Raw genomic sequence first — 25,526 nt, 5'->3', positions numbered from 1 at the left:
GAAGGAACAAAACAGTCAAAAACACAGAACATTCTTTCCCACAAAGAAATTTTAATACATTTTTTGGGAAGTTACATCATTAAACACAAACACGTACGCACGTATACATATTCGGGGTCTGGCAGAGGTAAGGGCTGCTTGAGTGTGGTTGTAGGGTAATACTACGGTGTGATGATACGTAGTTTTAATTTGAACATGGCACCTAAAATGTCATAGGGTGTGCTTGAGTGTGACACTGTTGTATTACAGAATTACATGCTTATGATTTTGTAATTTAAAAAGGGCGTTATTTGTGCCAGACCCTGTATATGTAACTCCTTTATTTTCCTGGAAACAAACAGCCCAGTAGACAGAAACAGACAGTACCCCAACACCAATCCAAAAGAGCCCAGGACGGGAGGCCGCGGAGGAAACCAGGTTTCCCTCGAAGCCCGTCCCATCGCTGGCGAGAGCACCCGCGGGCCTTCTGTGCGTGGGTTCAGCCAAGAGGCCCGTCGCCCAGGGCTTCTTGGGGCTGCGTTCTCGCCTCAGGCAGATGGACACCATGACAAGGCGCTTCCGCTGCATGACCATCGGGTCCTCAGCCTCCTCAGAGGCACAGGTAACAGGGGCTGCTTTCTTACAGTTTTTACGGACTTTCTCGACTACAGCTTGCAGTCGGTGTTACTCTGTGCTGGCTTCAGGTGTGCAGCACGGTGGTCAGACAGTCACGAATGTTACGGAGCGGTTTCCCAGGTGGTTCAAGGCCTACCTGACACCGAGCAAAGTCATTCAAATATCACCGACTATAATCCCGATGCTTATTTGACTTTAGTAAGTTTTTTAAAGATTTTATTTATTTATTTTAGACAGAGGGGAAGAGAGGAAGAGAGGGAAACATAAATGTGTGCTTGCCTCTCATGCGCCCCCTACTGGGAACCTGGCCTGCAACCCAGGCATGTACCCTGACTGGGGATCGAACCAGCAACTCTTTGGTTCGAAGGCCTATGCTCAATCCACTGAGCCACACCAGCCAGGGCTAATAATAGTTTTAAAATACTTCCTTTACTTACAGTAAAAAAACCACAAGCTTACAATAACAAAAAAATTAAAGGTTTTGGAAATATATCATCACACGTACAAATTCCCCTGTAATTCCACCCGCCAGAAATTACAAGTGTTTAGTAATTCGGTATACATTCTGAGCCAGATGTTCTTTCTGTGGGAGTGTGTGCATACACAACTTTAAACACGGACTCGCGCTGTCCACCTGTCCTGTAACTCTTAGGAGGTACTGCACACCCGCCCGCTGGGCAGTGACCTCGAACTGACCACGGTGCTCCAGCTCGGGTCCGGGCTGGTCCAAACGACAGCCCAGCCCTCCGCTTCCCTTGTCCCGGCTACTCTGTGCTCATGTGAGACGGCAACAGTGCAGTGTCATGGTCTTGCTGTCACTTGTCGGGGTCTTGCTGCTCTAACTGGAATCTAGCCTCTTCCGGGTCAACGGCCTTCAACGGGGCTGCATACCAGACTCAGCTTTATGAAATGGGGCGTCCAGGACCTAACTGGCCCAGGCTTGCTGAGTGTCTTTGCCAGATTCTCTGAAATGGTCTCAGCACACTTCTCGTATCTCGGGAATGTTCTGCTGTAGCTGGAGATTGGTTTGCTACAGTGGTGACGACAAAGAGGAGGGGCTGGATTTAAGGAGATGGGAAAGAACCTTGATTGGGGGGTGAGGGAGCCGTTGAGGATGGATCCCAGGCATACAAGAGGTGACAGCGTGTGAGTGAGTGGGAACAGGGAAAATGAATGAAAATCACTGCGAAGCAAGATGTAAGTTGAAGCTTTCAACATGTTGCGCCTCTAAGAATCACTTCCTCTGCTCGAGTGTAGAGGACGATGCGACTAGCAACGACTGTCATTTGTTCTCTTCATCAGCAGACAGGAGGGGGGAAATTGTCAGTTTAGTGGGGAACGGCACACTCCGTAACTGTCGGAAATGTCTAATCTCTTCACCGTGTACCTGAAACTAACGTACTGTTGTCTGTCAACTGTAACTGAAAAGACAAACCAACCCCAATGTCCTGTGATGCCGGTTCTGTCAGTGTGAAGGGGCAGCAACCAGCTGAACAAAAGGGCCGCAGCACTAAGGCCGTGGCAGCCAACCCGGTACAGACTCTCACTGAAAAGGTGGGGCAGCAGAGGCCCCCAGGGATTGGTGAGAGGGGCTTCCTAGCTCTTAGCCGGGAGGTGGGAAGACACCCTCGGTCAGCACTGACAGGAGTGGAGAGCGCCCGTCCCGGGCCCAGCCTCCCATGCCCCCAGCTCTGGTGCCATGGGCCTCAGCTGGGAGGCCAGCAAATTCACCTGTGTTCAAGGGACGTTCGTGGCTTTCATTATATTCGCCAGACAGGACAAGGAACACAAGCATAAAGCACGTATCTTAACACTGTCGTTGTAAGTATGAAGATCTCAGAAATGAAAAAAAAAAGTACAACAAAATTGTACCGTATGCATTGTATTCTATATGCAGCCTCAAGGGAAGGTAGAAGCCTTTATTTTATTATCTTCAATGTGTATTTCTTATTTTATTTTTAATCTTCACCCAAGATATGTTTGTTCATCTTGGGGTGGACAGAGAGAGAGAGAAACACTGATTGGTTGCCTGTCGTGTGCACCCCGACCAGGGAAAAACCCTTCAACTTAGGCAGGTGCCCTGACCAGGATGGAAGCCGCAGTCATTTGGTGTACGGGATGGCATGCCAACCAGCCGCACTCGGCCAGGGCTGCAATGCGTTCGTGTGAGATCTGGCTTTCCCAGGGCCCCTCTGTCACGTCTCCTCACACATGTGAGCATTTCAAGAGGCCCACTACTGGCTGCCTAGGACAGAGAGAAGAACTGCCCTTCCCTGCCTCCCGCACTGTCGTTCAATGTCGGGCTCTGGCCCATGAAGGGCAAGTGCGTGTCCAAACTCCGCTCTACGGCACCACTCGGCAATCCCAGCCGACGCGGAGAGGTGCCCGTGCGAAACGGCCCCCTGGCCAGCGAAAAACAATTCACTCGTAGGAAACACTGCATTTAATTTTAGCGAAAGCATTTTCTGGAAGCCCTAAAGTAGTGAGAGGAAAGGGGAGGGAGACAGAGAGAATATGAACATTTGGAAAACAGCCTGGTCAATATTGTTTCAGTGAGATCAAAGGTAGATCACATTAAACAAATGCACTGGTGTTATTAGTGATAAAAGAGAGACGCTTTAAAAAGAAAACATTCTTTGACATGGTTTTGGTTTCGGCACCATTTCAGAGGTAAACAGTGGAACTACTTTTCCGTAAGAGAAACTGCAGTGAGACAAACCACACACCTGCCAAGGCTTCCACTCTTGCTCCCTCACTGACAGAAGCCTGCTGAGTGCCGGGCATGGCCGGGTCCTGCTCCTGTGAACTTGGACCGGACCGCGGAGAGTAGAAAGAGCATCGGACCTGGCGTGAAAGCAAGTCTGGAAAATGTCTTCAAGTTGCTTCCTGAGGATATACCATTATCAGACACACACCGGGCAGCTCTACCATTTAAAGTGTCTCCGCCCAGCTGCTGGGGCTCAGTGGATTGAGCCCTGGCCAGCGAACCAAAGGGACACTAGCTCAATTCCCACTCAGGGTACATGCCTGGGTTGTGGGCCAGGTCCCCAGTGGGGGGCGTGTGAGAGGCAACCACACACTGATGTTTCTCTCCATGTCTTTCTCCCTCCTTTCCCCTCTGTCTAAAAATAAAATAAATAAGATCTTTAAAAAAAAAATAAAGTGTCTCTAGAAAAACTCAACCTATGGACCGTAGAGACCCTAATATTTTTAAAAAATAAGCTCACTATATGTATCCTTCATATTGTTGGTACCCCCTTTTTAATGTGATCAATTCTAAAGCTGGGTTCACTGCAGAAAATGGGGGATAAAATCTTTAACTTTCTAATGTTAACCTTCTTGTACCTTATTTGTCCTTTTTATCTTTTTTCCCCATACATGAAATTGGTTATAATTAGGAGAATTACAGAAACTCTTAATATATAGGTGGCTTTTTCTGAGAACATAACACCTTCTTACAATTCATGTCTCCCGACAACCCGCTAACGATACCCAGCGAGACAGCAGCATCAGTTCCGAAGACTCACACAGGACGAAGATGAGCCTCCATGGCGAAGAACTGAGCCCACAGAACACGCACATCCACGCTGTTCCTGTTAATATCCAAGCCGTCTTTTTAAACCCACACAGGCCACCTCACTGAAGATGTAGCATCTGCACCTCAGACCCCCTCCCCCCACCTCGGGCCCCACCCTCCCCTGCCCGGCTCTGTAAGCGGGCCGCGCCCAGAAGCCGGGCAGCCGGCCCAGCAGCGGGCACACCACTGTGGCCGCACCTCCGTGTTCCCCCACGTGCAGGGGCCGGACCCGGACACCCGGCAGGACGGGTTTCGGAGATGAGGGCTCTGACAGGCAATCAGTCGAGAGGGGAGCCCTGCTGAATGGGATTAGTGAAGGAGACCCCAGGGCCCCGCCCCTTCCAGCCTGTAAGCACACAGCTCGAAAGCAGCTTCCCTCCAGGTACCCGGCCCACTGGCACCTTCATCTTGGACTTGCAGACTCCAGAACTGTGGGAAATGTCGCTGCATTTCTTTAAAAAGATTTTATTTATTTTTAGAAAGAGGGAAAAGGAGGGAGAGGACCATCAACCGGTTGCCTCTTGCATACCCCAACCAGGGATGTGGCCTGCAACCCAGGCATGTGCCCTGACAGGGAATGGAACCAGGGACCTTTTGCTTTGTGGGGCGACACCCAGCCCACTGAGCCACTGGCCAGGGAAGGTGTCTGATTTTATAAGCCACCCTGTCTGTGCTGGCCTGACAGCAGCCTGCGTGGACTGAGATGGACACTGAGGGCCAGCTCTCGGGTGACAGAGTCCATTCTCCATCCACGGACTAGGGGCCGTGGAGAAGCGGGACCAGGGCAGGGAGAGTCCCCGTGAGCCCAGGACACCTTCTGGAAGAGGAGGAAGAGCTGGAAGAAGAACGGAGCGTGTCGCAGGGTGGCTGGCAGGGCTCGTGCTGGCTGCGTCCGGATGGTCGGAGCACCTTCCCCCCCACAGACGACAGTGACGGACTCTAGCCCACTGAGGAGCAGGAGCTGTGAGGCACCGGTGCCTGGTGGGGCGGGGCGGCCAGCAGAACAGACGCTGGCTTCCTCACTTGGACCCTCTGGTGTGGCTTTTTGAAGACGCCTGCTCAAACCGCGGGAGCTCCTGCCTCTACCCGCTCTGCCACAAGCCTCAACTCCCCCAAGCCCAGCCCTGGACACGAGTGGGTGGGATTGGGGGGAAGTGATCTTGTTCCTCAGATCCCTGGTCTCTTTCTGCTCTTTTGGGGACCAGTCAGGACCTCTCCCCTCAGAGCCCACCAGGTGGCCCCACCAGGGTCCCCCATCCCTTGTCCCCCGCCTTTTGTTAAAACTGAACCTACACGGTGACAACTACCAAAAACAAAAACCAGAAAAAGCTGCAACCTGATCAATGCTGAGAAAGATTTGAGCCTCTTTGATGAACGGAATTACATGGTAACTAGTGAATCATTAAAAATAAAAAGAAGTCCAATCTGCAGAAAAACAGAACAGCGTAACTTCAGAAGCTGAAGTTCACTGACTCGAGGCATCTGGCCCCAGGCCCTGTGTGGTATGGTTTTCTCAGGCAGACTCCCCACCGCGTTACATCTGGACTCACATCCAAACGCGTCAGCACGTGCCAGAGTCCGTTGAAGTGCCTCACGTTTTCTTGTGTTAACAAAGGCTGGGCAACAATGCCTCACTGCCTTCCAGCTGTGGCTTCATCTGTTGCTCTGCTCTTTAACCCCTTTCCCTCCGAATACGTTGGTTTTCTTTTCTTTTTTTTTAAGCTACTGGAGTATCCTGAATTAACAGCCAATCATTTGTACTCCTACACAGTTTGGAAAGGGATCACTTTAGGGACGTGTACAGGCCCTGGCTGGCATGGCCCATTGGCTGGAGCGTAACTGAAAGGTGGCGGGTCCGACTTGCAGTCAGGGCACACATGTAGACTGCGGGCTCCATCCCTGGCCCAGGTGGATAAGACTCCCGGTCCCGGTGCATACGGGAGGCAACCCACCAATGGTTCTCTCCTGCATCAATGTTTCTCCCTCTCCCTCCCTTCCTTTCTGTCTGAAAGCTGCAAAACCATCTACAGGTGAGGATTTAAAAACAAAAGCCCTACAGCAGGGATGTCACTCAATGTCACCAGGGGCCACTTCAACCTTGAGGTTGCCTTCAAAGGGCCGAATGTAATTTCAACTCCTTAACAGTTAAGGAGTAGTTATATTTATAGAGTCCTAAAATTATCTCGGCCCTTTGAAGGCAACTGCGAGGCTGATGTGGCCCCCGGTAACAATGGGTTTGACACCCCTGGCCTACAGGGAGCTGAGCATGATGGCGTGGGGTCACTGCTGCTCCACAGAAGCTGCAGCGTGACCTGCCTGAGGAAATTGCCCTCGTCTGAAGGGAGGCCCGGCCTCCTGGACAAATGCATCTGCTCACATCCCTCTGAGCACCAGTGCCATCCCGTCTCAGGGACAGGTGAGGTGAGGCGGCCTGCCTCTCCCCACATCACCCTGACGTCGGCAGGATCACGCTGTAGGATTTGCACCCCCCACCCCGTGGTCTCTGGCTGCATCCTGAGGCTGGGGCAGCTCCAGGATGCACATCAGTCAGGACGTAGCTCCAGGGACAGGAGAGCGCCGCTCCCCAAGGGCAGCCGAGTGAGACGGCGCCTTTCCCGAGACCCCCCAGTAAGACTTCCCTCTGCAGCTCACTGGGCAGCAGTGCGTCACACTCTCCAGCCAATGACTGGGAAGAGGAACCCGATGACCAGGACCACCTGGGATGGTGGGTGGTGGGGTCAGTCGCAGGAGGAGGCATTGACAGCTCCCTGGGTGCTGCTCAGGGGCGTATTTCCATCTGGAGGTCCAAGAGGGCGGACTTCTTACTCAGCTACAGCTCCCTTACTGCCCCCCATGAATCCGAATCCGTGCGGTTGGATTTTTTTTAACATGAGGACTCAGGCTTGTGACTCAGCAGGTTATTATTTTGTTAGAGTCTCTGCATGTTTGACAGAGTCATCTGACATTTCTACACCAAGTTATTACCATGGTTCACTGCCTCTGGGCCAGCACCCCCAAACGGTCCAGACCCTCGGACACCAAGGCTGCGACCATCCACATCAGGAAGCTCCCTCACCTGCCTGGGGCCTCGGGTGCCCACCAACAGAGCAGGCCCCACTCCTTCAGGTTTATTCTCTGTGCCTCCAGGCGCACTGGCGGGGAAAGGACTGCCCAGGCCTCTACCTTCACGGGCCCAAGACGACCACAGAGGGCACACGAGGACGTGTGGGCAGGTCCCGACTGGTCGTGCGCCCCCTCCCAGTGCAGCATGCCTGGCGGGGTGCAAGGCCCAGGGCAGAGGGCAGGCAGTCCACACTGGACAGAGAAGACATGCGCCAGGACAGCGGCGCTGGGGCCGCGTCCTCTTATCCTGTCATCCGTATAAATACTTCCGCCACCCAGAACCAGGGAATCGCAACACGCTGACAGGGCTGAAGGCCACTGCTGTAACTTGCAGGGCCAGTGGGCCTTCAGACGCTTCAGAGTGCCATCCGCTGGGGACCCCACCCATCATCACGAGCCCGTCCCCACCCTGGCCGACGTTGGGACGCTCTGCCAAGCATGGTCCAGTGAAGCAACTGCCACTCCCTCAGACAGGTTAGAAGTCAGGGCCCCTTCTGCCTGGGCAAGCTCATCTGTCAATCCAGCCCCCTGCACACAGAGGCCCCCCGCTGCGGGCGGCACAGTGAGGGTTATCTATGTGGACACTTACAGGGGTGCCACCCTCCAGGAAGTGTGGCGCGTCCCCTAAGTGAGCCACAACAAACCATGCTGAGCTGTCAAGAAACAAAACAAGTATCACCTGTCATCTGGATGAGTCACAGCTATTTCAACTGAAAGTTAAACTGAAAACAAAGCGCCCCAGGAGACCACACTGCAGTGGCAGACAGCCTGAGTCGGGGGCCACTGCACCTCGTAGAGGCACCTTCACAAAACAGGAGCGGGCCGCCACTCCCTCCGTGAGGACTGCACCCCCCCCCCAACGTGGCCCTGCAGAGGAGAGAGGATGGGGGGGGAGCATAATCACCGTTTAGAGCAAGTGGCTCAGATGCCTTGTTGTCTTCCTGTGGGAAGGCTCCTGTTTGGGCCCCCGACAGCCCACCCACACTGCGCCTGGGTCCCTCCTCCCGAGCCCTCCCGTACCCTCTGGTGTCTCTTTCCTTCTCCGCACTGTACCCTCCTACCCTCCGATATCCTCCCCACTGCAAGGCTCCTTCACCTTCGGAGAAACCAGACCCCAGGGAGCGTGACCCAGCTCCCCGACACGTGCTGGCCAGTATCTGCGTGATGGTGGGAGAAAACTCAGTCTAGCAGGAGGCCACAGGCGTCAAGGGATGGCAGTGATTAGCAGTAACGGTCAGCACAGTGCGTACAGCTCGCATGGGCGTCTCGAAAGGTCTCGGGTATGTTCAGATGGTCGTAATGACAGCAGAGAGGAGGAAACCGAGGAAGCCGACCACCAGCGCCAGGGTCGCTGACTACGAAACCCATCCCCCTCCCTCCTGGGTGGGGCAACGGGGTAACTTCATGCTCCACCCTACCCTGTAACCCAGGTTCCCCCAGGGGATGACCATGGACCATGTGGGGAGCTTTTCAAAGCTGGGCCCCAACTCCCCCCCCGACTGTGGCCAGAGGGCCTGTGTTGGCCCAGGTGTGACTATGTTCAATAAGTCAGGCGCCTGTGCCAAACATCCCGGAACTCTGAGGGCCGCTGGCGAGGGGAGGGTGGGCAGGCCGAGCGACAGAGCCAGCCTGCTTGGGTTACAGCAGAAGCAGGAAGACCGGCGACACCGGCACGCCACTCCCACCCACGTCCAGCTCGGAAAAGGCAGCAGGGGGATAGTGGGCCTCGCAAGGCCAGAAGCCCACTTCAAATCATCTCAACCCCTGGTGGGAAGATACCACAAACGTAACTGGTGTATCAGAGGAACTTGTGGTTAAAAAGCAAGAGAAATGAAAGGCAATAAAGAGAGAAACTGAGGGGAGTCAGAAAATGAGGTCATGGGACACAGACTTCAAAATAAATATGCATATTACGCTCAAAGGAATAAAAGGTGGCTAATAACTTTGGCAGAGACCGGAAATGATGTTGAAAAAGTCCAAATGGAATGAGGAGAACTCGAAAATACAACGGGTGAAATTCAAATACTCAGCCTGCAGGTTTACCCCCAGAAGAACAGACGTGTAGAGAGCGCGGGTGAAATACACACAAATCTAGAGGGAAACTACCAGAATGAACGACAGAGACACACGGGACAGGCGTGTCTAAAAGTTGGCAGACAAGGGGCTCTAGAAGGCAGAGGCAACCCAGGGAACCAAGGCTCCGAAAGTCTTGGCCAGGTCAAAGACAGGAAGGCCTGTGCCCCTGCGGCCAGCTGACAACCGCCCCACACTCGGGCACAGCCTTGGATTGCAGAACTCTTGGAAACCAAGGAGGAGAGAGCTCTATCAGAGCCTGCCTGGGCTGGAGGCACCAGCATCCCACCACAGGCCACGCCCCACTCCCAGACCGCCATGACCACCGGCTCCAGGCTCCCCAGTGGCACCACCAGATGCACAGAATTGAGGCCTGACAACCCCAACTGGGCCTGCTCAGGGCTTCCCTGACTGACATACCCGTGTGCAACTTCAAGATCATCATAAAAAAATGAGTAGAGTCACAAAATGCATCCCTTCCAAACATTTCGTGACTACGGAAATAGCACGGAGGTCGGCCCCCTGGAGACAGAAACGCCAGCCCTGGCCTCCAGCCAGCAGCAGCCTCCGGTCTGTGCCTTAATGATTAGCTCATGGAAAGCAGTTCCGATAAACTTGCCTTTTCCCAACATTTAAATTCAATTACAAGGTATTTAAGGAAATAGCAACCACTTTTGTGCTTGATGGAAACTAATCCCCTTTTATATACTTAAAAACATAAAAACGTGACTGTCAATAAACACTCGGATTTCAGAGGTGGCCTTGAAGTCTAGCAATGAGAACAAGCAGTAAGAGCTCGGCTTCGGGGGGACGGCAGTGACTGAGACACGTCACAACCCTCTGGACTCACACTGCATTGGAGGGCACAGACCAGAGCCTCGCCTGTAACTCGCGACACAACCCCAAGGACACTCTGGAAGCCAGGCAGCTGCAGGGAGAGCCTCTGCTGACGCGCGGCAGTGTGAGAGATCAGCCTGCGCTCCTCTCCCCCGCCCCCCCGCCCCTCCCCCCCACCCCGTCAAGGGTCCCAAAACGCCAGGAAGCTGTGTCTCTGATCTAAAACTGCACGTCAAGGAATTTCCATCGCTCCTCACTCTCACCTGTACAATGATAACCCGGGGCCCATCGTCTGTCTTGTCACCTAAGGCTGTGCTTCTACAACACTTGAGCCATAAGCAAACCAACCGGGATGACAAGCCTCGGTCTTTCCTTTAGAAGAGGCTAAAACAATGACATTAGTGTGGATGAGAAGTGTGTAGAAACAAACAAAAAGTTCTTCCAAGATAAATTATTTGCTTCAACTACACCAAAGTCCCTAAGGCACAAAAGTAGTTTCCGCATCGTGCTTCACATCCGAATCGCGGCAGGAGTTTGCAAAAACCGCAGGGCGCACCCCACAGTAACGACAGCAGCACGTCCGGGGTGCGAGCCAGGCACCCCGACACACGCAGACCCGCAATGACCGCGATGAGGGCAGAGCCGGGCACCACTGCCCGCAGGCACGGCACCTCCTCGGCCTCGTGGGAAAAGGCTGTGCGGTCGGTGGGGCAAGGCATGGGTTAGGGAGAACATCCCGGGAGAAAGAGAGGGGCTCTCGAGACCCCCCCTCGAGTGCTGGCTGCTTCCTCTCTGTGAAGAGGTGGACAGCACTGGGCAGGTGGCTGTCAGAAGCTGGTGGCAGCTCACTGCTGTGACAGGAACAGCACCGGGGACATGCTGGCTCGGTGGGTCTCAAGGGGACCAGAGGCTCTGTACCTTTCCCAAGTCCGCAGGTGCTCCTTCTCCGCAGACCCGGCAGCGAGCGGGCCCGTTCAGCCCTGCGTCTCCATCATTCTAAACGGCAAGGGCAGAGGGTTTCCTCACGCATTTAAAAGACTTCCCACCCCCGAGAGAAAACAAACATGAGCACACTACTCCGTTCCCGAGCCTGCCAGCTGAAGGCAGATATGATGGGCTGAGGCAGACACTGTTCTGCGCTTCCTTTGCCTTTGACCACGACCTTCTGTTAGCACCCCGGACAGCGATGCCACACTCCTGTGCAGCACCGATCCCCGAAGCACAGACAGTGCTGGGCTGTGAGTCAGCAGGACTGCTTTCCCCTTCCCACGCCCTCAAAGGCCACCAGGACGCACGTCTGTCACCCACTGTCCGCCTACAGACCTGGCTCATCAGATGGCGGCTCTCATCGGGGAGACGCCAGGCAAGGCCGGGTATCCGCAGCCTGAACTGCACAGGGGCAAACAGGGGCAAATGGGACCGTCCCACCTCGTGCCACGTGCCCAGACAGGGCGGGGGTTTTAGGACAAGGAAGGTGATGCTATCTCCTGGGCACTTCCACACATATACCAAAATGACAGACAGGAGGAGGTTCAGCCGCATCCGTAAGCAGATGTCCATGCGTGGGCCACAGCGCCACCCAGGGTGGCAGGCTGGAGGCAGGCTGCTGGGATGTGCCAGTAGGCTGCCGCTCGCTTGATAGAGAGGTCAGGGGGCGACGCAGCCATCGGGAAGACACCTGGGACACGTGAACACAAGGCGCTGCCCGTCACCAGCTTTCCTCAAAGGCACCGGCACTGGGCAGGCAGGACATGCTGCGACTGACGGGCACGGTCGCGGCTACCAGCATTGGCCAGACGCCCGGTGCCCCGGGCTCCACACACGTCAGGGGTCCTGGGCGATCTCCCCCACGAGTCCGAGGCTCCACCTGCAGTGTGGTTCCCGTCCACGTTTTTGCCTCGTGTGCCTCTCCCACGACAGACCAGAAAGCACTCGTAAGGAACTCCTGGTTTCCACGACTATGACAGCCTTGCCTGCGTGCCGTGCAAGTGTAAGCTTCTTTGAACCACTGCCAGCTCCTCCCTTTCGCCCGAGCGGCAGGAGCTGGTCATCCACGTGGACTCTGCTGTCCCTGCTCTCCTGCCCTTCATCCCTTGCGTATCAGTGTCCTGTCCCTACCGCCGGGAATTCAGGTCTCACTCTACCACACCTGCCTGGCCTCACAGGAATGAGGCACAGGGAGTGGCTCATGTTAAGTCTAAGAAATGGCAGAGAAGCTGAAGAATCAACACTTTCCCATCCTCCCACCGGGGCCTAGACTGAAGCACAAAGGTACGCCCACCCCCACACGGCTCAGGCTAAGACGAAAACCAGTCACCCCCCCCCCCCCCCCCCCCCCCCCCCCGCTGCCCCGGGGCCTGTGGTCCGGCCTGACTCACTCACAAATGAAGGAGGCCGGGCTCCTCACCCCCTGCCCATGGAATGCTTATTCAGACTGCAGAAAAACAGCCGGCACAGCCGACGCTCCCTGCTCCATGGGGCCACGGGCACTGTCACAAGCAAGGCCCACGTGGGCACAGTGCTGGAGGGCACCTGTCCCTGCAGCAGGAACTCCCTGATCTACACGGGACCGTGTCATGGCGTTCCAACACCCGTGCACCCCAAACCCCAAGTGGGGCAGACCCAGAGGCAGACATGAGGACCAGCAGCCTTGGAAGTTCAGCGTCATCTTTTCACACGCACCTTTTGGCCTTTCCCTCCTCTTTTTGATGCCTGGTGCGGTCCCCTGGGGTCCTTGCGGCCTGCCCAATCATCGCGCCTGGCGGGCCCGTCTTCAACACCTACGACCCAAGCAGATAGGAGATTCGTTAGGATTTTCCATGGACTGAACACCAACGCAACTTTAGCAAGCTGAAATTTCAAAGTTTCTTTATCCACGCTGGCTACGTGAAGGTACAGTCCTTTTAAACCAGCACTGCACACTCCTAGCTCAGGTCTGTTCAGAACTTTCAGTGTGTTCCACACAATCACCCAACTCAAGGGTCAGGAGCCACTGTCCCAGTCAGGTGACAATGTGCTGCTCTAGCATCCTGTCTGTCCACCCGAAAACGAGAACATCGCCTGCAGCTCAGGCGTGACTCAAACTCCAGTTCTGTGATTCTTCCGTTGACGATCAAACCCCAGCTCCACTGAGGAGCCGGTTCTGTATCAGGGGGCCTAAGCTGTTGTGGCTTTGGGTGAGTGTGGGTTATTCTGGAAACACAGCCCTCAGTCTACGAAGGAGAAATGGTGATCCTACTTCCCGCAAATTTCCACCTCAGACCAGCGTCTGCCATGAGGCACGTACACACTGCAGAGACACTCATCAGGTGACCCATGGTTTCACTAGACACAGGGCGGTGGAGAAACCCCGAGAACCTACGATCAAGTGAGAAATGTTCACTTTATGTACACAGGCTCCTTATTCCCACCTTTCCCTCCCAAAGCAGCTGGCCTGCTATCTGAGGTAGTTGTTACTTTGCAGGAGGACTGAGAACGCCAGCCACCACCTGCTGGTCTCAGGGGGCAATGCACAGAGCAGCCGCGAGGACACTTACGTCCCAGCCACAGCCACACGCTGGGTCGCCGACTGACACTCTGCCTTCAGCACTACCCTGGGCCCCCGCCGATACACTCACTAACCAGCAGTCTCTCATAAGCAGGGTGGCCCACTGCAGATACAAAGGTGCCCAACGCTGTCTCTAGTGTAAGGGGGCTTATAACCCAATAGACAAGGTAGATGCAGATAAGTGAATATAAGGCAAAACAATTTAAGTACTACCAGTAATTAAATGACTGCTTTGCAGACATTTCAAATAAACTAGGATGCTCTAATAAAAGATACAACTAATCCTGGAGGGTCTGATTTGGAAGTTTTAACTCTTCTTTCAAAAACAGGATTCCAGAGAAGTGAAAACAAAAAGCAGAACAATGGTAAAATATTTGTTTGAATTTAAACTAATTGTTATTGGCAACCTGAACCCTAAAAACGTCAGGTTCTGAGCCACCTATAAATCCGCCTGTGGGGTCCCCTTGGAGCCCAGACAGACCCCGTGCTGACCCCACGACCCCCTCAGCAGGTTTTCTATTTGTCCTTCATTCACGTCCCTCCCCGCCCGGCCTCGGCCCCCAGCCCCCAGCCCCGTGGCGTCTCAGCTGAAGACCTTGCGTGGTGCCGACACTCAAGGGCGCCGTCTGCAGTGGGCAGTCTGGGCTAAGGTCCAGCCACACTCAACTCCTCACTGGGCTCGTTTGGAGACAGCATCCTCTATCTGTGCATCTACCTGTGCTTTATTTTCCACTGCGTTCGACAGTCACTTTCCGAGAGCCCCCGGCCCCCAGGCAGGCCAGGGGTGAAATCTGCTTTTCATCTTTAAGATCCAAGACTGAAAGTAACTGGTCTACACTGAAGTTCTGCTGCAGGCAGAGGCCTAACAAACTCATTTCCAACACGTCTCCTCCTGCACATCCTACTTGCCTGCACCCAAGACACAGAATCAAGACTAACAGCACTAGTAACAATGATACATTTAAGCAATTAATATTTGTTCATACGAGACCCTCTGGTAGACCAACTACATCAAAGACCAAAAAGGCTTCTGAAGACCGACGTAAGAATTCGTAACATTAATGTACAAAAGCATGTACAAAATGTTAACAGTACCCCAATGGGAAGTTTTTTCTGAGTCTTTAAAATCTGAACAAAGTATTTAAGAAGAATGTAGGATGCAGAATCTCAACACTATCTAAAGACACTACTGAGATTCGGGGAACACCCAAGTGACAAGCTCTATACAAGCAAAACTCAGTTAATATTCATCTGATAAAATGACATTCACCTTGTCAACTAAGAAGAAATCCAAAATCTAATCAAGCTCTTCCAAAGACGTGGGACTGTTTTCTTTATAATTATCGCAGAGACAACTGAAATACGGGTTTCAAAGATGCACATCCGTTTCAACATGACACAATCTTTCGCACGGGGTGCCTACCCTCGTCCTGGGATTCCCAGTGCTTGAACGTGGACCGTCTGGACCATCTCCCCCACCTGCCTGAGCTCCTCCGGGAGGGGGCAGCTCCGCACCTGCCTTCTCTCCCCTTGTTTACCCCCAACCGTGGACGCAGGTGCAGAGCCAGCGCACGGTTAGCGAATAAATGAGTACAGGAAGGACTAAAGCAACCGGTCCATCGGTCACACCACCTTCCTGAGAGGCTGACTGACCCTCGTCAAGCGGTTAGGACTGCCCGCGCTCCGTGAACAGACGGCCGGTGCCACGGAAGGGCCGAGCAACGCTCTTCTGAGTACACTCGTGTGCTGTGTGAACTGCCAGAAAGTGTGGAGACCACCCTCCTGTTTAAAATCGCTTGTTTGGGACAACACTAATGCACACCTTCTCTTAAAGAAATGCTCGGAATGTGCAAAATGCTCCATGTTGAACAATACATAAAGGCCTAGGATTGGATGGGCTTAGCTCTTATAAAACATATATAAAACACTTACAATTAACTCAACTTCAAAAACTGTCTACCTCCTCCTGAATTCAACGTGATGTGCCAGATGCATCGCAGAGTTTACCAAGTGTTCTCACAGGGCTGCGGAACAGACCTGAAATTACAGACGCTGCTCTCTGTCTTAGCACCATGCATATGGCTACACAAAAACGCACCTCACAATTGCTACTGCGTTTCCATCTCTAATCCTCCATCAGCTGAATGAAGTGACGACCCAAATGCACCGCACCCTGCGCCACACTGGCCGTCCCCCTAAGCGAGCACAGCTACCGTGCCGCTTCCCCTGCGAGGCCAGGAGGCAGCCTCCCGCCCTCCCACCCCAGAGCCACAGCGACCACCACGCACCTGGTGCCGGCAGACCCCACGTGTCCCCCCTTCATGGGACCAGCGCACTGAGACAGACACCGTGTTAAGGCAGTGGGGATGCAGGGCAGCGTGGACCGCAGGACGGGAGGTGTGCGTGCTGGTGCGTCTCCCTCAGTAGCATCGTGGTGGGCCAACAGCCGAACAGGAACACCCGCTGTGGAGCAGGGCCCTCTAAGGCCCTGGGCCCAGAGCAGATGCCTGTGACTGGCAAAACCAACAAAGGAAAGGAGCTGTCATGGGTACCCTCATCAGCTCGTCGGTCAGCCTAGCGATGTCAGAAGTATTTCTTGGTTAAATTCACAGGTTCAAATACACTTGGATTGGCCAAAACACTACAGCCTCCCCCACCCCATGCATGAAAATTGACAGTAAGCCATGGCTGGTGTCCCTGGGGGCGGGGGGTGGGGGGGACGGCCAAGCTCAGTCCCTCTCTGGCCCCTGAGAACTGCAGTGTCAAAGGTTATCTGGTGCCCTGTGGCAAGGGTCGGTTTAGAGAAACGTGCCCCCAGGACACCGCCTGCCTCTGGGGACCCTTTCTCGTCTGGGACCCTAAGGACGAGTCCTGGACTCCAGCCTGCAGGCCAGCTCCGTGGGCGGCTGCCACGAGTAAATGTCTGCGAGCCTGTGACCTGCTCCCCCACATCTGGCAGACGGAGCCCACAGGAGAGTGCCGTCACCCCCGACACTGGTGACTGTTCTCGGGTAAACAGAACCGAACAGCCGGGCACGGCCATGCGGTTTAGGTAAGGCACCCGTGTGCGCTGGCGTGGAAAACCCCGTCACCCCCAGTGGACGAGGTGGGGCGCGTGTGGAGGGTCACTCCCCCTGTCTGCCCACGGCCACGGGGCCACTGGGGCTGCAGGCACCGTTGCTCCTGAGAAACAAGAAGGGGCCCGGCTGTGCGCCAATTCAGGTGGCCAGTGGCTTTCTGTTCTTGGCAATGAAAACCGACGCTGGAGTAGGGGGCACTAGAGATGCGGTCAGCAGTGCCAATGGGGGGTGGAGGGCCCTCACCACCGAAAAGTGACACTAAGTGACGTCACACACTTCCTGTTCTGTGCTGTCAAACATTTGAGTGACTGAGGTCTCTGCTCCCATGCAAACTTGATGCGGACATATTCCCTGGCTCGAGTGAGTTCCAGCAACGTTGTTCAGAGCTGGACACAAGAGCAAAGGGAACCTGTGTCAGAAAGCTCTGCAGTGCCGTGGAGGTGCTGGCCCTGCAGTGCAAGGGTGAGTCCAAGGCCAGGTTCAAGAGCAGGTTAAAGGCACCCATCTAGGGAAGAACCTGACAGAGAGCTTGCGCCCCACAAGCTGCACTGTGCTCCATGAGAAAACCACCTGCTTGTGGGCGGAGCGCGGTACCGACCTGTGCGAAAGGCATTTTCAAAATACATACACTCATATCACGTGTCGGTCTTAACATCAGCGAGCAGCTTTGATGGCAACAGTCCCTTTGAACCCCCATCAAGTGAAAGGTTATGGCTCTCCCCAAATTAGAACTCCATTCTTCTCCTTAGACTGGCATCACGAAAAACTTTAATTTTGAGTTTTGTGAAAATGTCTATTTTTCTCATTGAAAAAGTACGTACTTACCTTGATTTCACCTCCTGGCCCACAAAGCCTAAAACTTACTGATTTATCATACAAAAAACTCACTGACCCCTGACACAGAGTCCATTAAAAAATAGCGTGCATTTATTGCTCTATTCCTTCAGAACGGTGATTTCCGCCTTTTTCACCTCATGCACACATAAACTAAAATTCTGCAGCACATCTCAAAATATACTTTTTGCTGATCTGACCAAAAATGTAGGTATGATTTTGACTCATGCACATACCAGACGGGTATCACTGCGTTGGCTGTTTTCACTGGTTTACTTGATAACCTAGCAGGGGGTCCAGCCTTTGGCATCTCTGGGCCACACGCTAAACACACAAACCCCAGCGAAAACCGATGAGCCAAAAGCACGGCTGTAAGTGGATTTACAGTCTTGTGCCGGGCCGCAGGTGGGTCGGACGCCCGGGTGGGAGAGGCCCGTGCCCCTGGCGAGTTAGACGCTGCATGTATGTGTCTACAGCTCTCACAGCAGGCCGGCTGAGAACTGCCGATATAAGGATACAAAAACGGGCATGGCGGTATTTTCTAAAGCAGATTTTAAGGCAACAGGATAATATAATCCGACGTATACAATAAATCTCCTTGCACTTGTGTGCCTGTGCACACGTGCGCACACACGTGTGGAAGGAAACACACTGAACTATCGACAGAGATGGTGTCCAGCAGACAGCTCTCCATAAAGCAGCCAGAGTGACCTTTAAAGCTTGAATCTCATCGGGCTGCTCCCTGTTTAAAACCCCCAATGGCTTCTCGTTGCAGTTAAAGCCCAACCTGAGTTGCTCCAAGTCTCTTCAGCACTGTGGGCCCCAAGGGTGTGGTTCCTGCTGCTGTTCTGACTTCAACTTCCACCCCTGGCCTGCTCCAGCCCCGAGAGCTGTTGCTGTGTCGGCCTCTGTGCTATTCCTGCCAGCACCTTCTACCTCAGGACATTTGTACCTGCTGTGCCCTCAGGCTGAACCAGGATTCCAGCCGTCATGAGGCCACCTCCTCTGAGAAGCCTTCCCTGACCACCTGTGCTTTTGTGGTCCTTCCTGTCGGGCTGCTCATGCCCTGACACTGCACATGCTCTCTGTGCCCCTCAGTGGAGCACGACCTCTGGGAGGGTGCACGTGCCCCTCCCCCCAACTGTGACCGCCCTGGAAACCAGGAGGGTGCCTGGCATGCAGCATGGGCAAAGTAGTTGTAAAGAACTCATGAGAGGAAGTGAGGAGAGAGGGATGAGAACACCTTACTCTTTTTAGCAATTTTTGTTACATCAAGCATGTATCAATATGTTGTTTATAAAATTAGACAGTGAAAGTTCAAAAAGAAAAACTGCAATTTCAAAGATTACTACGTAAAAACATCCAGAAGGGAAACTTTCTCACCGGCTCCCCTTCTGTTGATGGCCACCACTGACTCTCACCTGCCCCTGCGGCCTGTCTTGCTCACACCTGCTGCAGCCCCTGACCAGGGCAACAAGAAGGGAACTGAGGCAGACGTGAAGAACAGGCCTCCATTCCAGCTGGGGAGGCGCAGCGAGGAGCGCCCAGTGGTCTGCACCCCCCACCCCCCACACAGGGCGTGTCTGAGCAAACGGGGTGGATTCTCTCAGGGAGGTGGGACACCACCGGGCTGAGCACGGGCCACTGAACCACAAACTAGGGTTAGGTTGAGACTAACAACACGCAGGTCTCTTCTGTCCTAAGATGCAACGTTCCCCTGGGATGACAGGGGCACCAGGAGACATCTTTCTATTGACCACAGACCATGTCTGTTTCCAGCTCCAGGTCACAATTTGTCACACCAGGGCTGGCCTGCACCCCACATGTAACACCCCACACTTCGATCACTGAAACCTGATGTCTCCCGGAAGGCCCAGCACTGCCCTGCCCCTTTCAACAGGCCCCAGACCTCAGGGGGCCTCGGCCACCGGGTCAGTCCCAGACACGCCCCACGCCTGCATCCAGGACAGCCACACTCTTGCTTGACACCGCTGGGGCCCCAGGGTGCGCCTCGCTGTGGGAAACCGGCCTTTCTCACGCTTCCTTTACGGAGGAAGGAAGAGTGCCCCAGGTGCTCACTGGGAATGAGAACAGGGCCCTGAGAGCAGGGTGCTCTTCACCGCCCGCATGGCCCCACGCAGCCAGTGCTGTCGGCGGGAGTGCTGCAACTCTACAGCACATGCTGGCAGGACTCACACCGAGCCTGGTGGGACAGGAAACACGCTTGCTGGCAGCGCTTCCCTGTCTCCAGGAACCGTTACAGATACACAACCTTCTCTTTGTGAGATGAATTTGGGGGGTCCGTTATACCCAAGGGAAAGACACGCAACATGTCTGTGCTTATCTGAGCCCCTGTAACATTCCCATCTTGTAAAGGGCAGTTAAAACCACTCAACTGGGAGAGAAATGGTAAAAAATAAACTTGGCCTTAGTGAAAAACTAACCCGATCTTGAGGTAAAGCCAGTTAAAGTTCAAGATTTCTGCATTTTGATTGCTGAAACCTATTTGTACTTAAAATCAGAAACTGCAAGATGTTTTCTAATTTTGCCGCCTTGCTACAATTACAATTACAGAATTCACTAATATGGTTACAATTAAATTACAGACTAAATAAATTTAATCGTTATTGCTTAAAGCAAAATAAATAAAAGTCAAACAAGGCCCATGACAATGAACTTCTCACCTAAGGAAAAACGCTATTAAGATTTCTTCAGAGTGAACGTTGCCCGAAGTCTCCTCCAGACAAACCTGCACAGTGCATTTCCATTCGCCTTTCACAGCGCCCCCTTCCTGCCGGGGTGTGGCCTGCACCGCCTCCATTCCCTCCGTGAGGAGCAGCACCCCGTCAGCACTGCCCTTTCAGCACTGCCCTTTCAGACCCGCCCTCTCCCAGCGCACCCCTCAGCACAGGGGCCACACTCAGGGGGGAGGAGCGCTCACTCCTGCCCATCACACACACTGGCTGACACTGCTGCTCACCCACAGACAGTGAAGGCTCGCAGCGACGTGTTGGTGACACCACAAACTCCACAGGGCACCGAGCCGTCCAGCTCTCAAGAATGATTTATTGGAAAATATCAAGCCTGCATTGTTTAAACTTTAAAAACAGAAGACACGTTTCATTAGGAAATGCCGTGACCCACGTAAAGGACGGATGCACTGCCCCATGTCCCCACTGCGCAGACCCTCGGGAGCTTGAGGCTCTCACTCCACCCTCCAGCTAAGTCCCCCGTTTCTGCGCACATCAGTCACCTACAAAACTGAGCTCGTCACCACTCTGAGATTCACCTTTGGAGGAACTCGACGCCCTGGAAGTGGTACCTTCTTTCTGCACGCCTGTTAAGACACCCACCAGTTCTTTCACTTCTCTGTCACTTCCTTTCATGGGAGTGGTGTGGCTGTGATGTGCAGGGGGATGTGCAAGCTCAGGGCCAGTGCGGGGACGGGGACTCCCATTGGGGCCCACACCTTCTCTCGTCTGAGCCTCACCCTGTTGGCGATACCCTGGAGCTTCTTCGGCAGCAGGTGGCGTCTTAGGAGTCACAGCGCCCAAAGGTGCGTTCGGCTCCACACTCGTAGGTTTCGGAGGACTGGAGCTCGTTTCCACTGTGGAGCTGGCGATGTCAGTGGAAGTGAGGCTTTTGCCAATGCAGGAAAAATCGGACATTTCTAAGACGCTCGTTCTCTCCCTCTTAGAAAGGCCAACAGTGCACTTGGACCGGGCAGGGCTGGAAGGGGACTGCCATCCGGGAAGCAGAGTCTCCGAGTTCCTTTCCCTGAGGTTTTCGGGGGAAAAGTAATCATCGTAGGAGGACGCTGCACGGTCCGGGGGCTCGACCGCAGGTCCAGCCGAGAGCTGCAGGCTCTTTCCTGACTTGAAAAGCCGCACTCTGGACGCAGGGGACTTCCTGCTGCACTTCCTTCTCTTTGGTCTCTCTTCTGGCGGTGACTCTAGGTGCTCCGACGTTCTTCCTCTCTTTGCTGAGGAACCCCTGGGTCGTGAACGTCCCACATGGTGGCCTTCCGTTGCAGGTGACACAGGAGACAAACTACACTTCTCATCAAACATCTTCAACATCCGCTCAGACCGCCCTGTGTCAGGGGTGACCCGTCCTGCAGGGCCCTTCTGAGCATCTCTCTCTTCCTCTGGGCGAGGGTGCATGCGTTTCTGAGGCGTCCACTGGCCGCGGTGCTGGGGAGACGCAGATGGGCGAGCGCCGCCAGTCTCCCAGGCGGGTGCAGAAACACACGCGGCACTCTGGATGCCATCCACGCGCCCTCCCGGTTTCCCGTCCTGATGGCCACAGCCTGAGCCTCCACGCCCGTCGTCAAAAGATAACTGCAGGCCACCAGCAGAGGAGTCATCTGAAACAAATTAATGAAGAATTAACTTTTTAAAAGTAATGTGGAGTGTGCACTGTCGTCAGTGAAGAAGGGCCGACTCCAATTACCCTGGTTTTGGGGACGACGTGTAAGTGTGTCACGGACCTGTCGCACCACAAGCTCCCCGCACACAGAGGCACAACTGCGCTGTGGCTCTCACCGCTGTCTGTGCCAGGGGTCTAGACTGTGAGCAGGTTAGTTCCCACAAGGTTACAATGTTCTTTTTAATGAGCAATTGATTCTGTGCCAAGAAAGCAAATGCCTAAGAGAAACACCACAGGAACCATGTAATTTCTCATGTTTTAATTTCACTATAATACCTAATTCTTATTACCATACCTAATTTCAGGGTGCAACTCATGAATTCTAGTTTTTAACTAACTACTCCTCTCACTGGATGAATTTCCAAATAAGAAAATCATGATACTCTTAAACCTTAAATATATCACAGAAAATAATTCACCTGAACACAAAGCATCACGTGGCATGTTCAAAGACGTTTCGCATGAAGAGTTACCATAAGATTTTTCAATCATCTGGGAAGCTGAAAAAAATCAAAGCATTTCATTAGACACGATTTCGGTCTTTTCAGACGAAGCGACAGAATGCCCACACGTTCTACTCCCACTACCCACACAGAGGCCCTGTGCTTCCGTTCTGACATGCCACAAAATAAGCACAAAAACCTTACTCGGGTTCATTGCCGATGGTGAGAACCATAAAAATCAGTCTGCATAACTCATGTGATAAATGAGGATCGAGTCACTGGACAGTGACAGCTAGGAGAGGTCATGGAAAGTCGGCCTGCTGAAGTCCCACAAAGGCAACCAACTGCCCTCAGGTAGCTGGGCAGCCTGGCACCCAGGCCTCCTCCTCCTCCAGGGCGGGCAGCAGCCGCCTCTGCACCCACAGCCATGCGGCTCGAACAGGCCTCCTGCAGACCTCTGATCGCGTCCACACACACCACCGACAGCATGGGTCGGGAGCCGGGGCGGGGGGGATGTGAGCTATGCTGCTGACAGCTAATAGGTAAGGGGGACATAAAACCCTTTCCACCACAATCCAGGCACCCGTTTGCACAACGTTCGTTTTGTCAGATGTGAGCACTCACAGGTCGGGGAGAGGTTCTCCCTTTTCTCCTTCATCTCCTGCAGCCTCTTCTCCATGGCAAGGTGATGGCCACGGTGTGTCGTGGTGGTGGGGCTGTACATCAGTGACCCACTGGACTCAAACATGAGCACAGGGACGTCGTCATCTGAAAGTAAGCAGAAATCCAATTTCAAGCTAAAAAAACGCTTTCCTACGTCAACAGATGGATTCCTTGTAAGGAACATCCCCGCCCACCGCAGTCTTCCTCCTCCCTTTTTCACGTCGTTACTGCTAAGAAATGGCTCCATGCCAGGCACTTGCTAAGCAAGTGCCTCCTTCGACTGCCCCCACACCCACGGCACCAGCACGAGTGCCCCGTGTACGACGAAGAAACAGAGACGCAGAAGGAACGGCGCGGCCAGGATCACATGACTAGTGAGAAGGTGAAGCCAGACGGAAACCTGGCTCCTAAGTGCATCCGAAACATGCCCGTTTGGCAGAAGGTTTGTTTTGAGCTAAAGGCAATCTCATCGCAGTAAGTGCAAGAGGCACACTGTGCCCCTGCCTTTCCCTGCAGGGGGAGACAAGGGGCCCTCCTTCCTGCAGGAGGGAAGAAGCATTCTCACCACCAGAGGCAGGCAGTCAAGGCAGAGACAATTCTGTACAAACAGACGGTGTTAAAATAACTGGTCACAGTCTCTGTCTTGTCAGTTTACTTTTCCACACCCGCTTTGTCCAACCCAGCACGTGAGCACTTGGGTTTACCACTCCTTCGGTCTTCACCTCCTCATGAGGGCTGCTGTGTCCCCAAAACTTACATAATCTGTCTTTTGTTATCGAGCCCCAGCAAAGAAACTAAGGTGGGCTAAGAAAATACTGTACTGGATGTGTGAAACTGGCTAAGAAAATACATCTTACAGCTTCCTCCCCCAGAAGGAAAAAAGGGAAAAAATTGTAACTATGTATGGTTAACAACCACACAAATGCACCGGATGTTAACATGTATACAAATACTGACTCACTATGTTACACACCTGAAACTCCCAATAAACAAACTGTGATCCTGCAGCTTGACTATACAGTCCCTTGAGGTCCACCGTCAAGTCTGCAGGCGACCTGCAGTCTGTTTTCCTTGTCCTCGGCTGGAGCCATTACAGGCCCTGAGCTGTGCTGTCCTGGGTGCCACTGTCACTGGGCAGACTGAACCGAGAGAGAAACATAGACACACAGGACCGCGCTGCCTGGCTCTGCTTACCTAGAGTCGTTTTTTGCCTTTGTAGCTCATTAGCCATCTTCTCAAATTTCTTCTGAAGTCTCTTATCATTTCCTGGGGTTTTGGGAGTAAAATCTTTGGGCTGCATACACTTATGCTGTACAAGGAAAAGTACGTAAAGATAACATACAGCGTTGCAATTATGCAAGACAGGGAAAAAACCGTCTCATGTATATTTTCAATATCTTTTATAACATTAACTAAACCTTCTTAAAGAGGCATTTTTTGCACTTATGTGAGCTCATCCAACTGAAAACGCGAACAGAACTGTAAGACTGAATAGAGGGCTGGTTGTACAGGTAGCTCCATCTTCTGACGCATTTTCAGTAACCCGGCATTCTTAATTTCCATGAGAATTCTTAAACCAAATTTTTGCCACTCTCATGTCATCTCCCTGCCCCACAAAAAAATCATGATGTAGCAATACAACACAAAATCAATGATCTTATCACTACAAGTAAAAAGCCGTGATTTAACCTTGCCTTGTCTTTAAATCACAGTAAACCCATTCAGCCAGTAAAAAGCAAAAACCATCACTACAGGTACAAAATGTGACAGAATCAGTAAACCTCTGACCCGTGAAGCCGCAGGCTCAAATCCCTAAGGAAGTCTCGGGTTAGTTAACTTCCGAGTCTTAGCGCCCCCAGAAGGAGTTCGCCCCCTAACATGCCTTATGTGCCAGCCTCCCACAGCTTCTCCACTGCAGAAGCATCCAGGGCCCAGCGTCCCACCCTGCAGCTGCTCCCACAGCTGGCAGGCTCCCGCCCTGGAGAGACACCCGTGACGGAGGCCTCCCTTGGGAGGCCTCCCTTGGGGTTCAGGTGGAAGTTATCCCAAACGTTTACAAGGGAAGCACTCACTCCACACTGAGGCCCCCCATCCAGGACCCCGCTGCATCAGTGAGTTATTGCTCACTCATCTGACGAGTTAACAAAACGGCAGGAAGCATCAGGCACTGGTCCCAGAGGAACAGCCTCGCCACCCTGGCACTTGCTCTTCCCGAAGGAGGCCGAAGGACAGGACGACAGTGAATGACATCCTCCAGGGAGGGCGAGTCCATCCCAGCAGGTGAGGGACTGGCCTGAGGGGTTCTC

At 53.4% G+C, this 25,526-nt stretch overlaps 1 protein-coding gene across 17 annotated transcripts in view; it reads right to left on the bottom strand.

The window, feature by feature from the left end:
* MCPH1 (microcephalin 1) overlaps positions 1-25,526 on the bottom strand; it is a 144,600-nt gene that overhangs the window by 103,048 nt on the left and 16,026 nt on the right. For 7 of the 17 annotated variants that reach the window (XM_045186506.3, XM_045186508.3, XM_045186494.2 and 4 more), the window contains exons 5-9: positions 24,415-24,529; positions 23,182-23,325; positions 22,534-22,614; positions 20,976-22,052; positions 12,908-13,005 (exon numbers count right to left, since the gene is read on the bottom strand). In XM_045186506.3, the coding sequence (XP_045042441.2) occupies positions 12,908-13,005; positions 20,976-22,052; positions 22,534-22,614; positions 23,182-23,325; positions 24,415-24,529 (1,515 nt within the window). Of the gene's footprint in view, positions 1-67; positions 4,209-10,897; positions 11,904-12,907; positions 13,006-20,724; positions 22,053-22,533; positions 22,615-23,181; positions 23,326-24,414; positions 24,530-25,526 lie in introns of those variants that run through there. The other 10 variants (XM_024578717.3, XM_045186505.2, XM_045186507.2 and 7 more) reach the window with 9 other exon arrangements.

Source organism: Desmodus rotundus, chromosome 13 (assembly GCF_022682495.2).
Source record: "Desmodus rotundus isolate HL8 chromosome 13, HLdesRot8A.1, whole genome shotgun sequence".
NCBI classification, from domain to species: domain Eukaryota; kingdom Metazoa; phylum Chordata; class Mammalia; order Chiroptera; family Phyllostomidae; genus Desmodus; species Desmodus rotundus.
The sequence above is the reverse complement of the archived record's forward strand: the minus strand, read 5'-3'. Positions and strand labels throughout refer to the sequence as shown.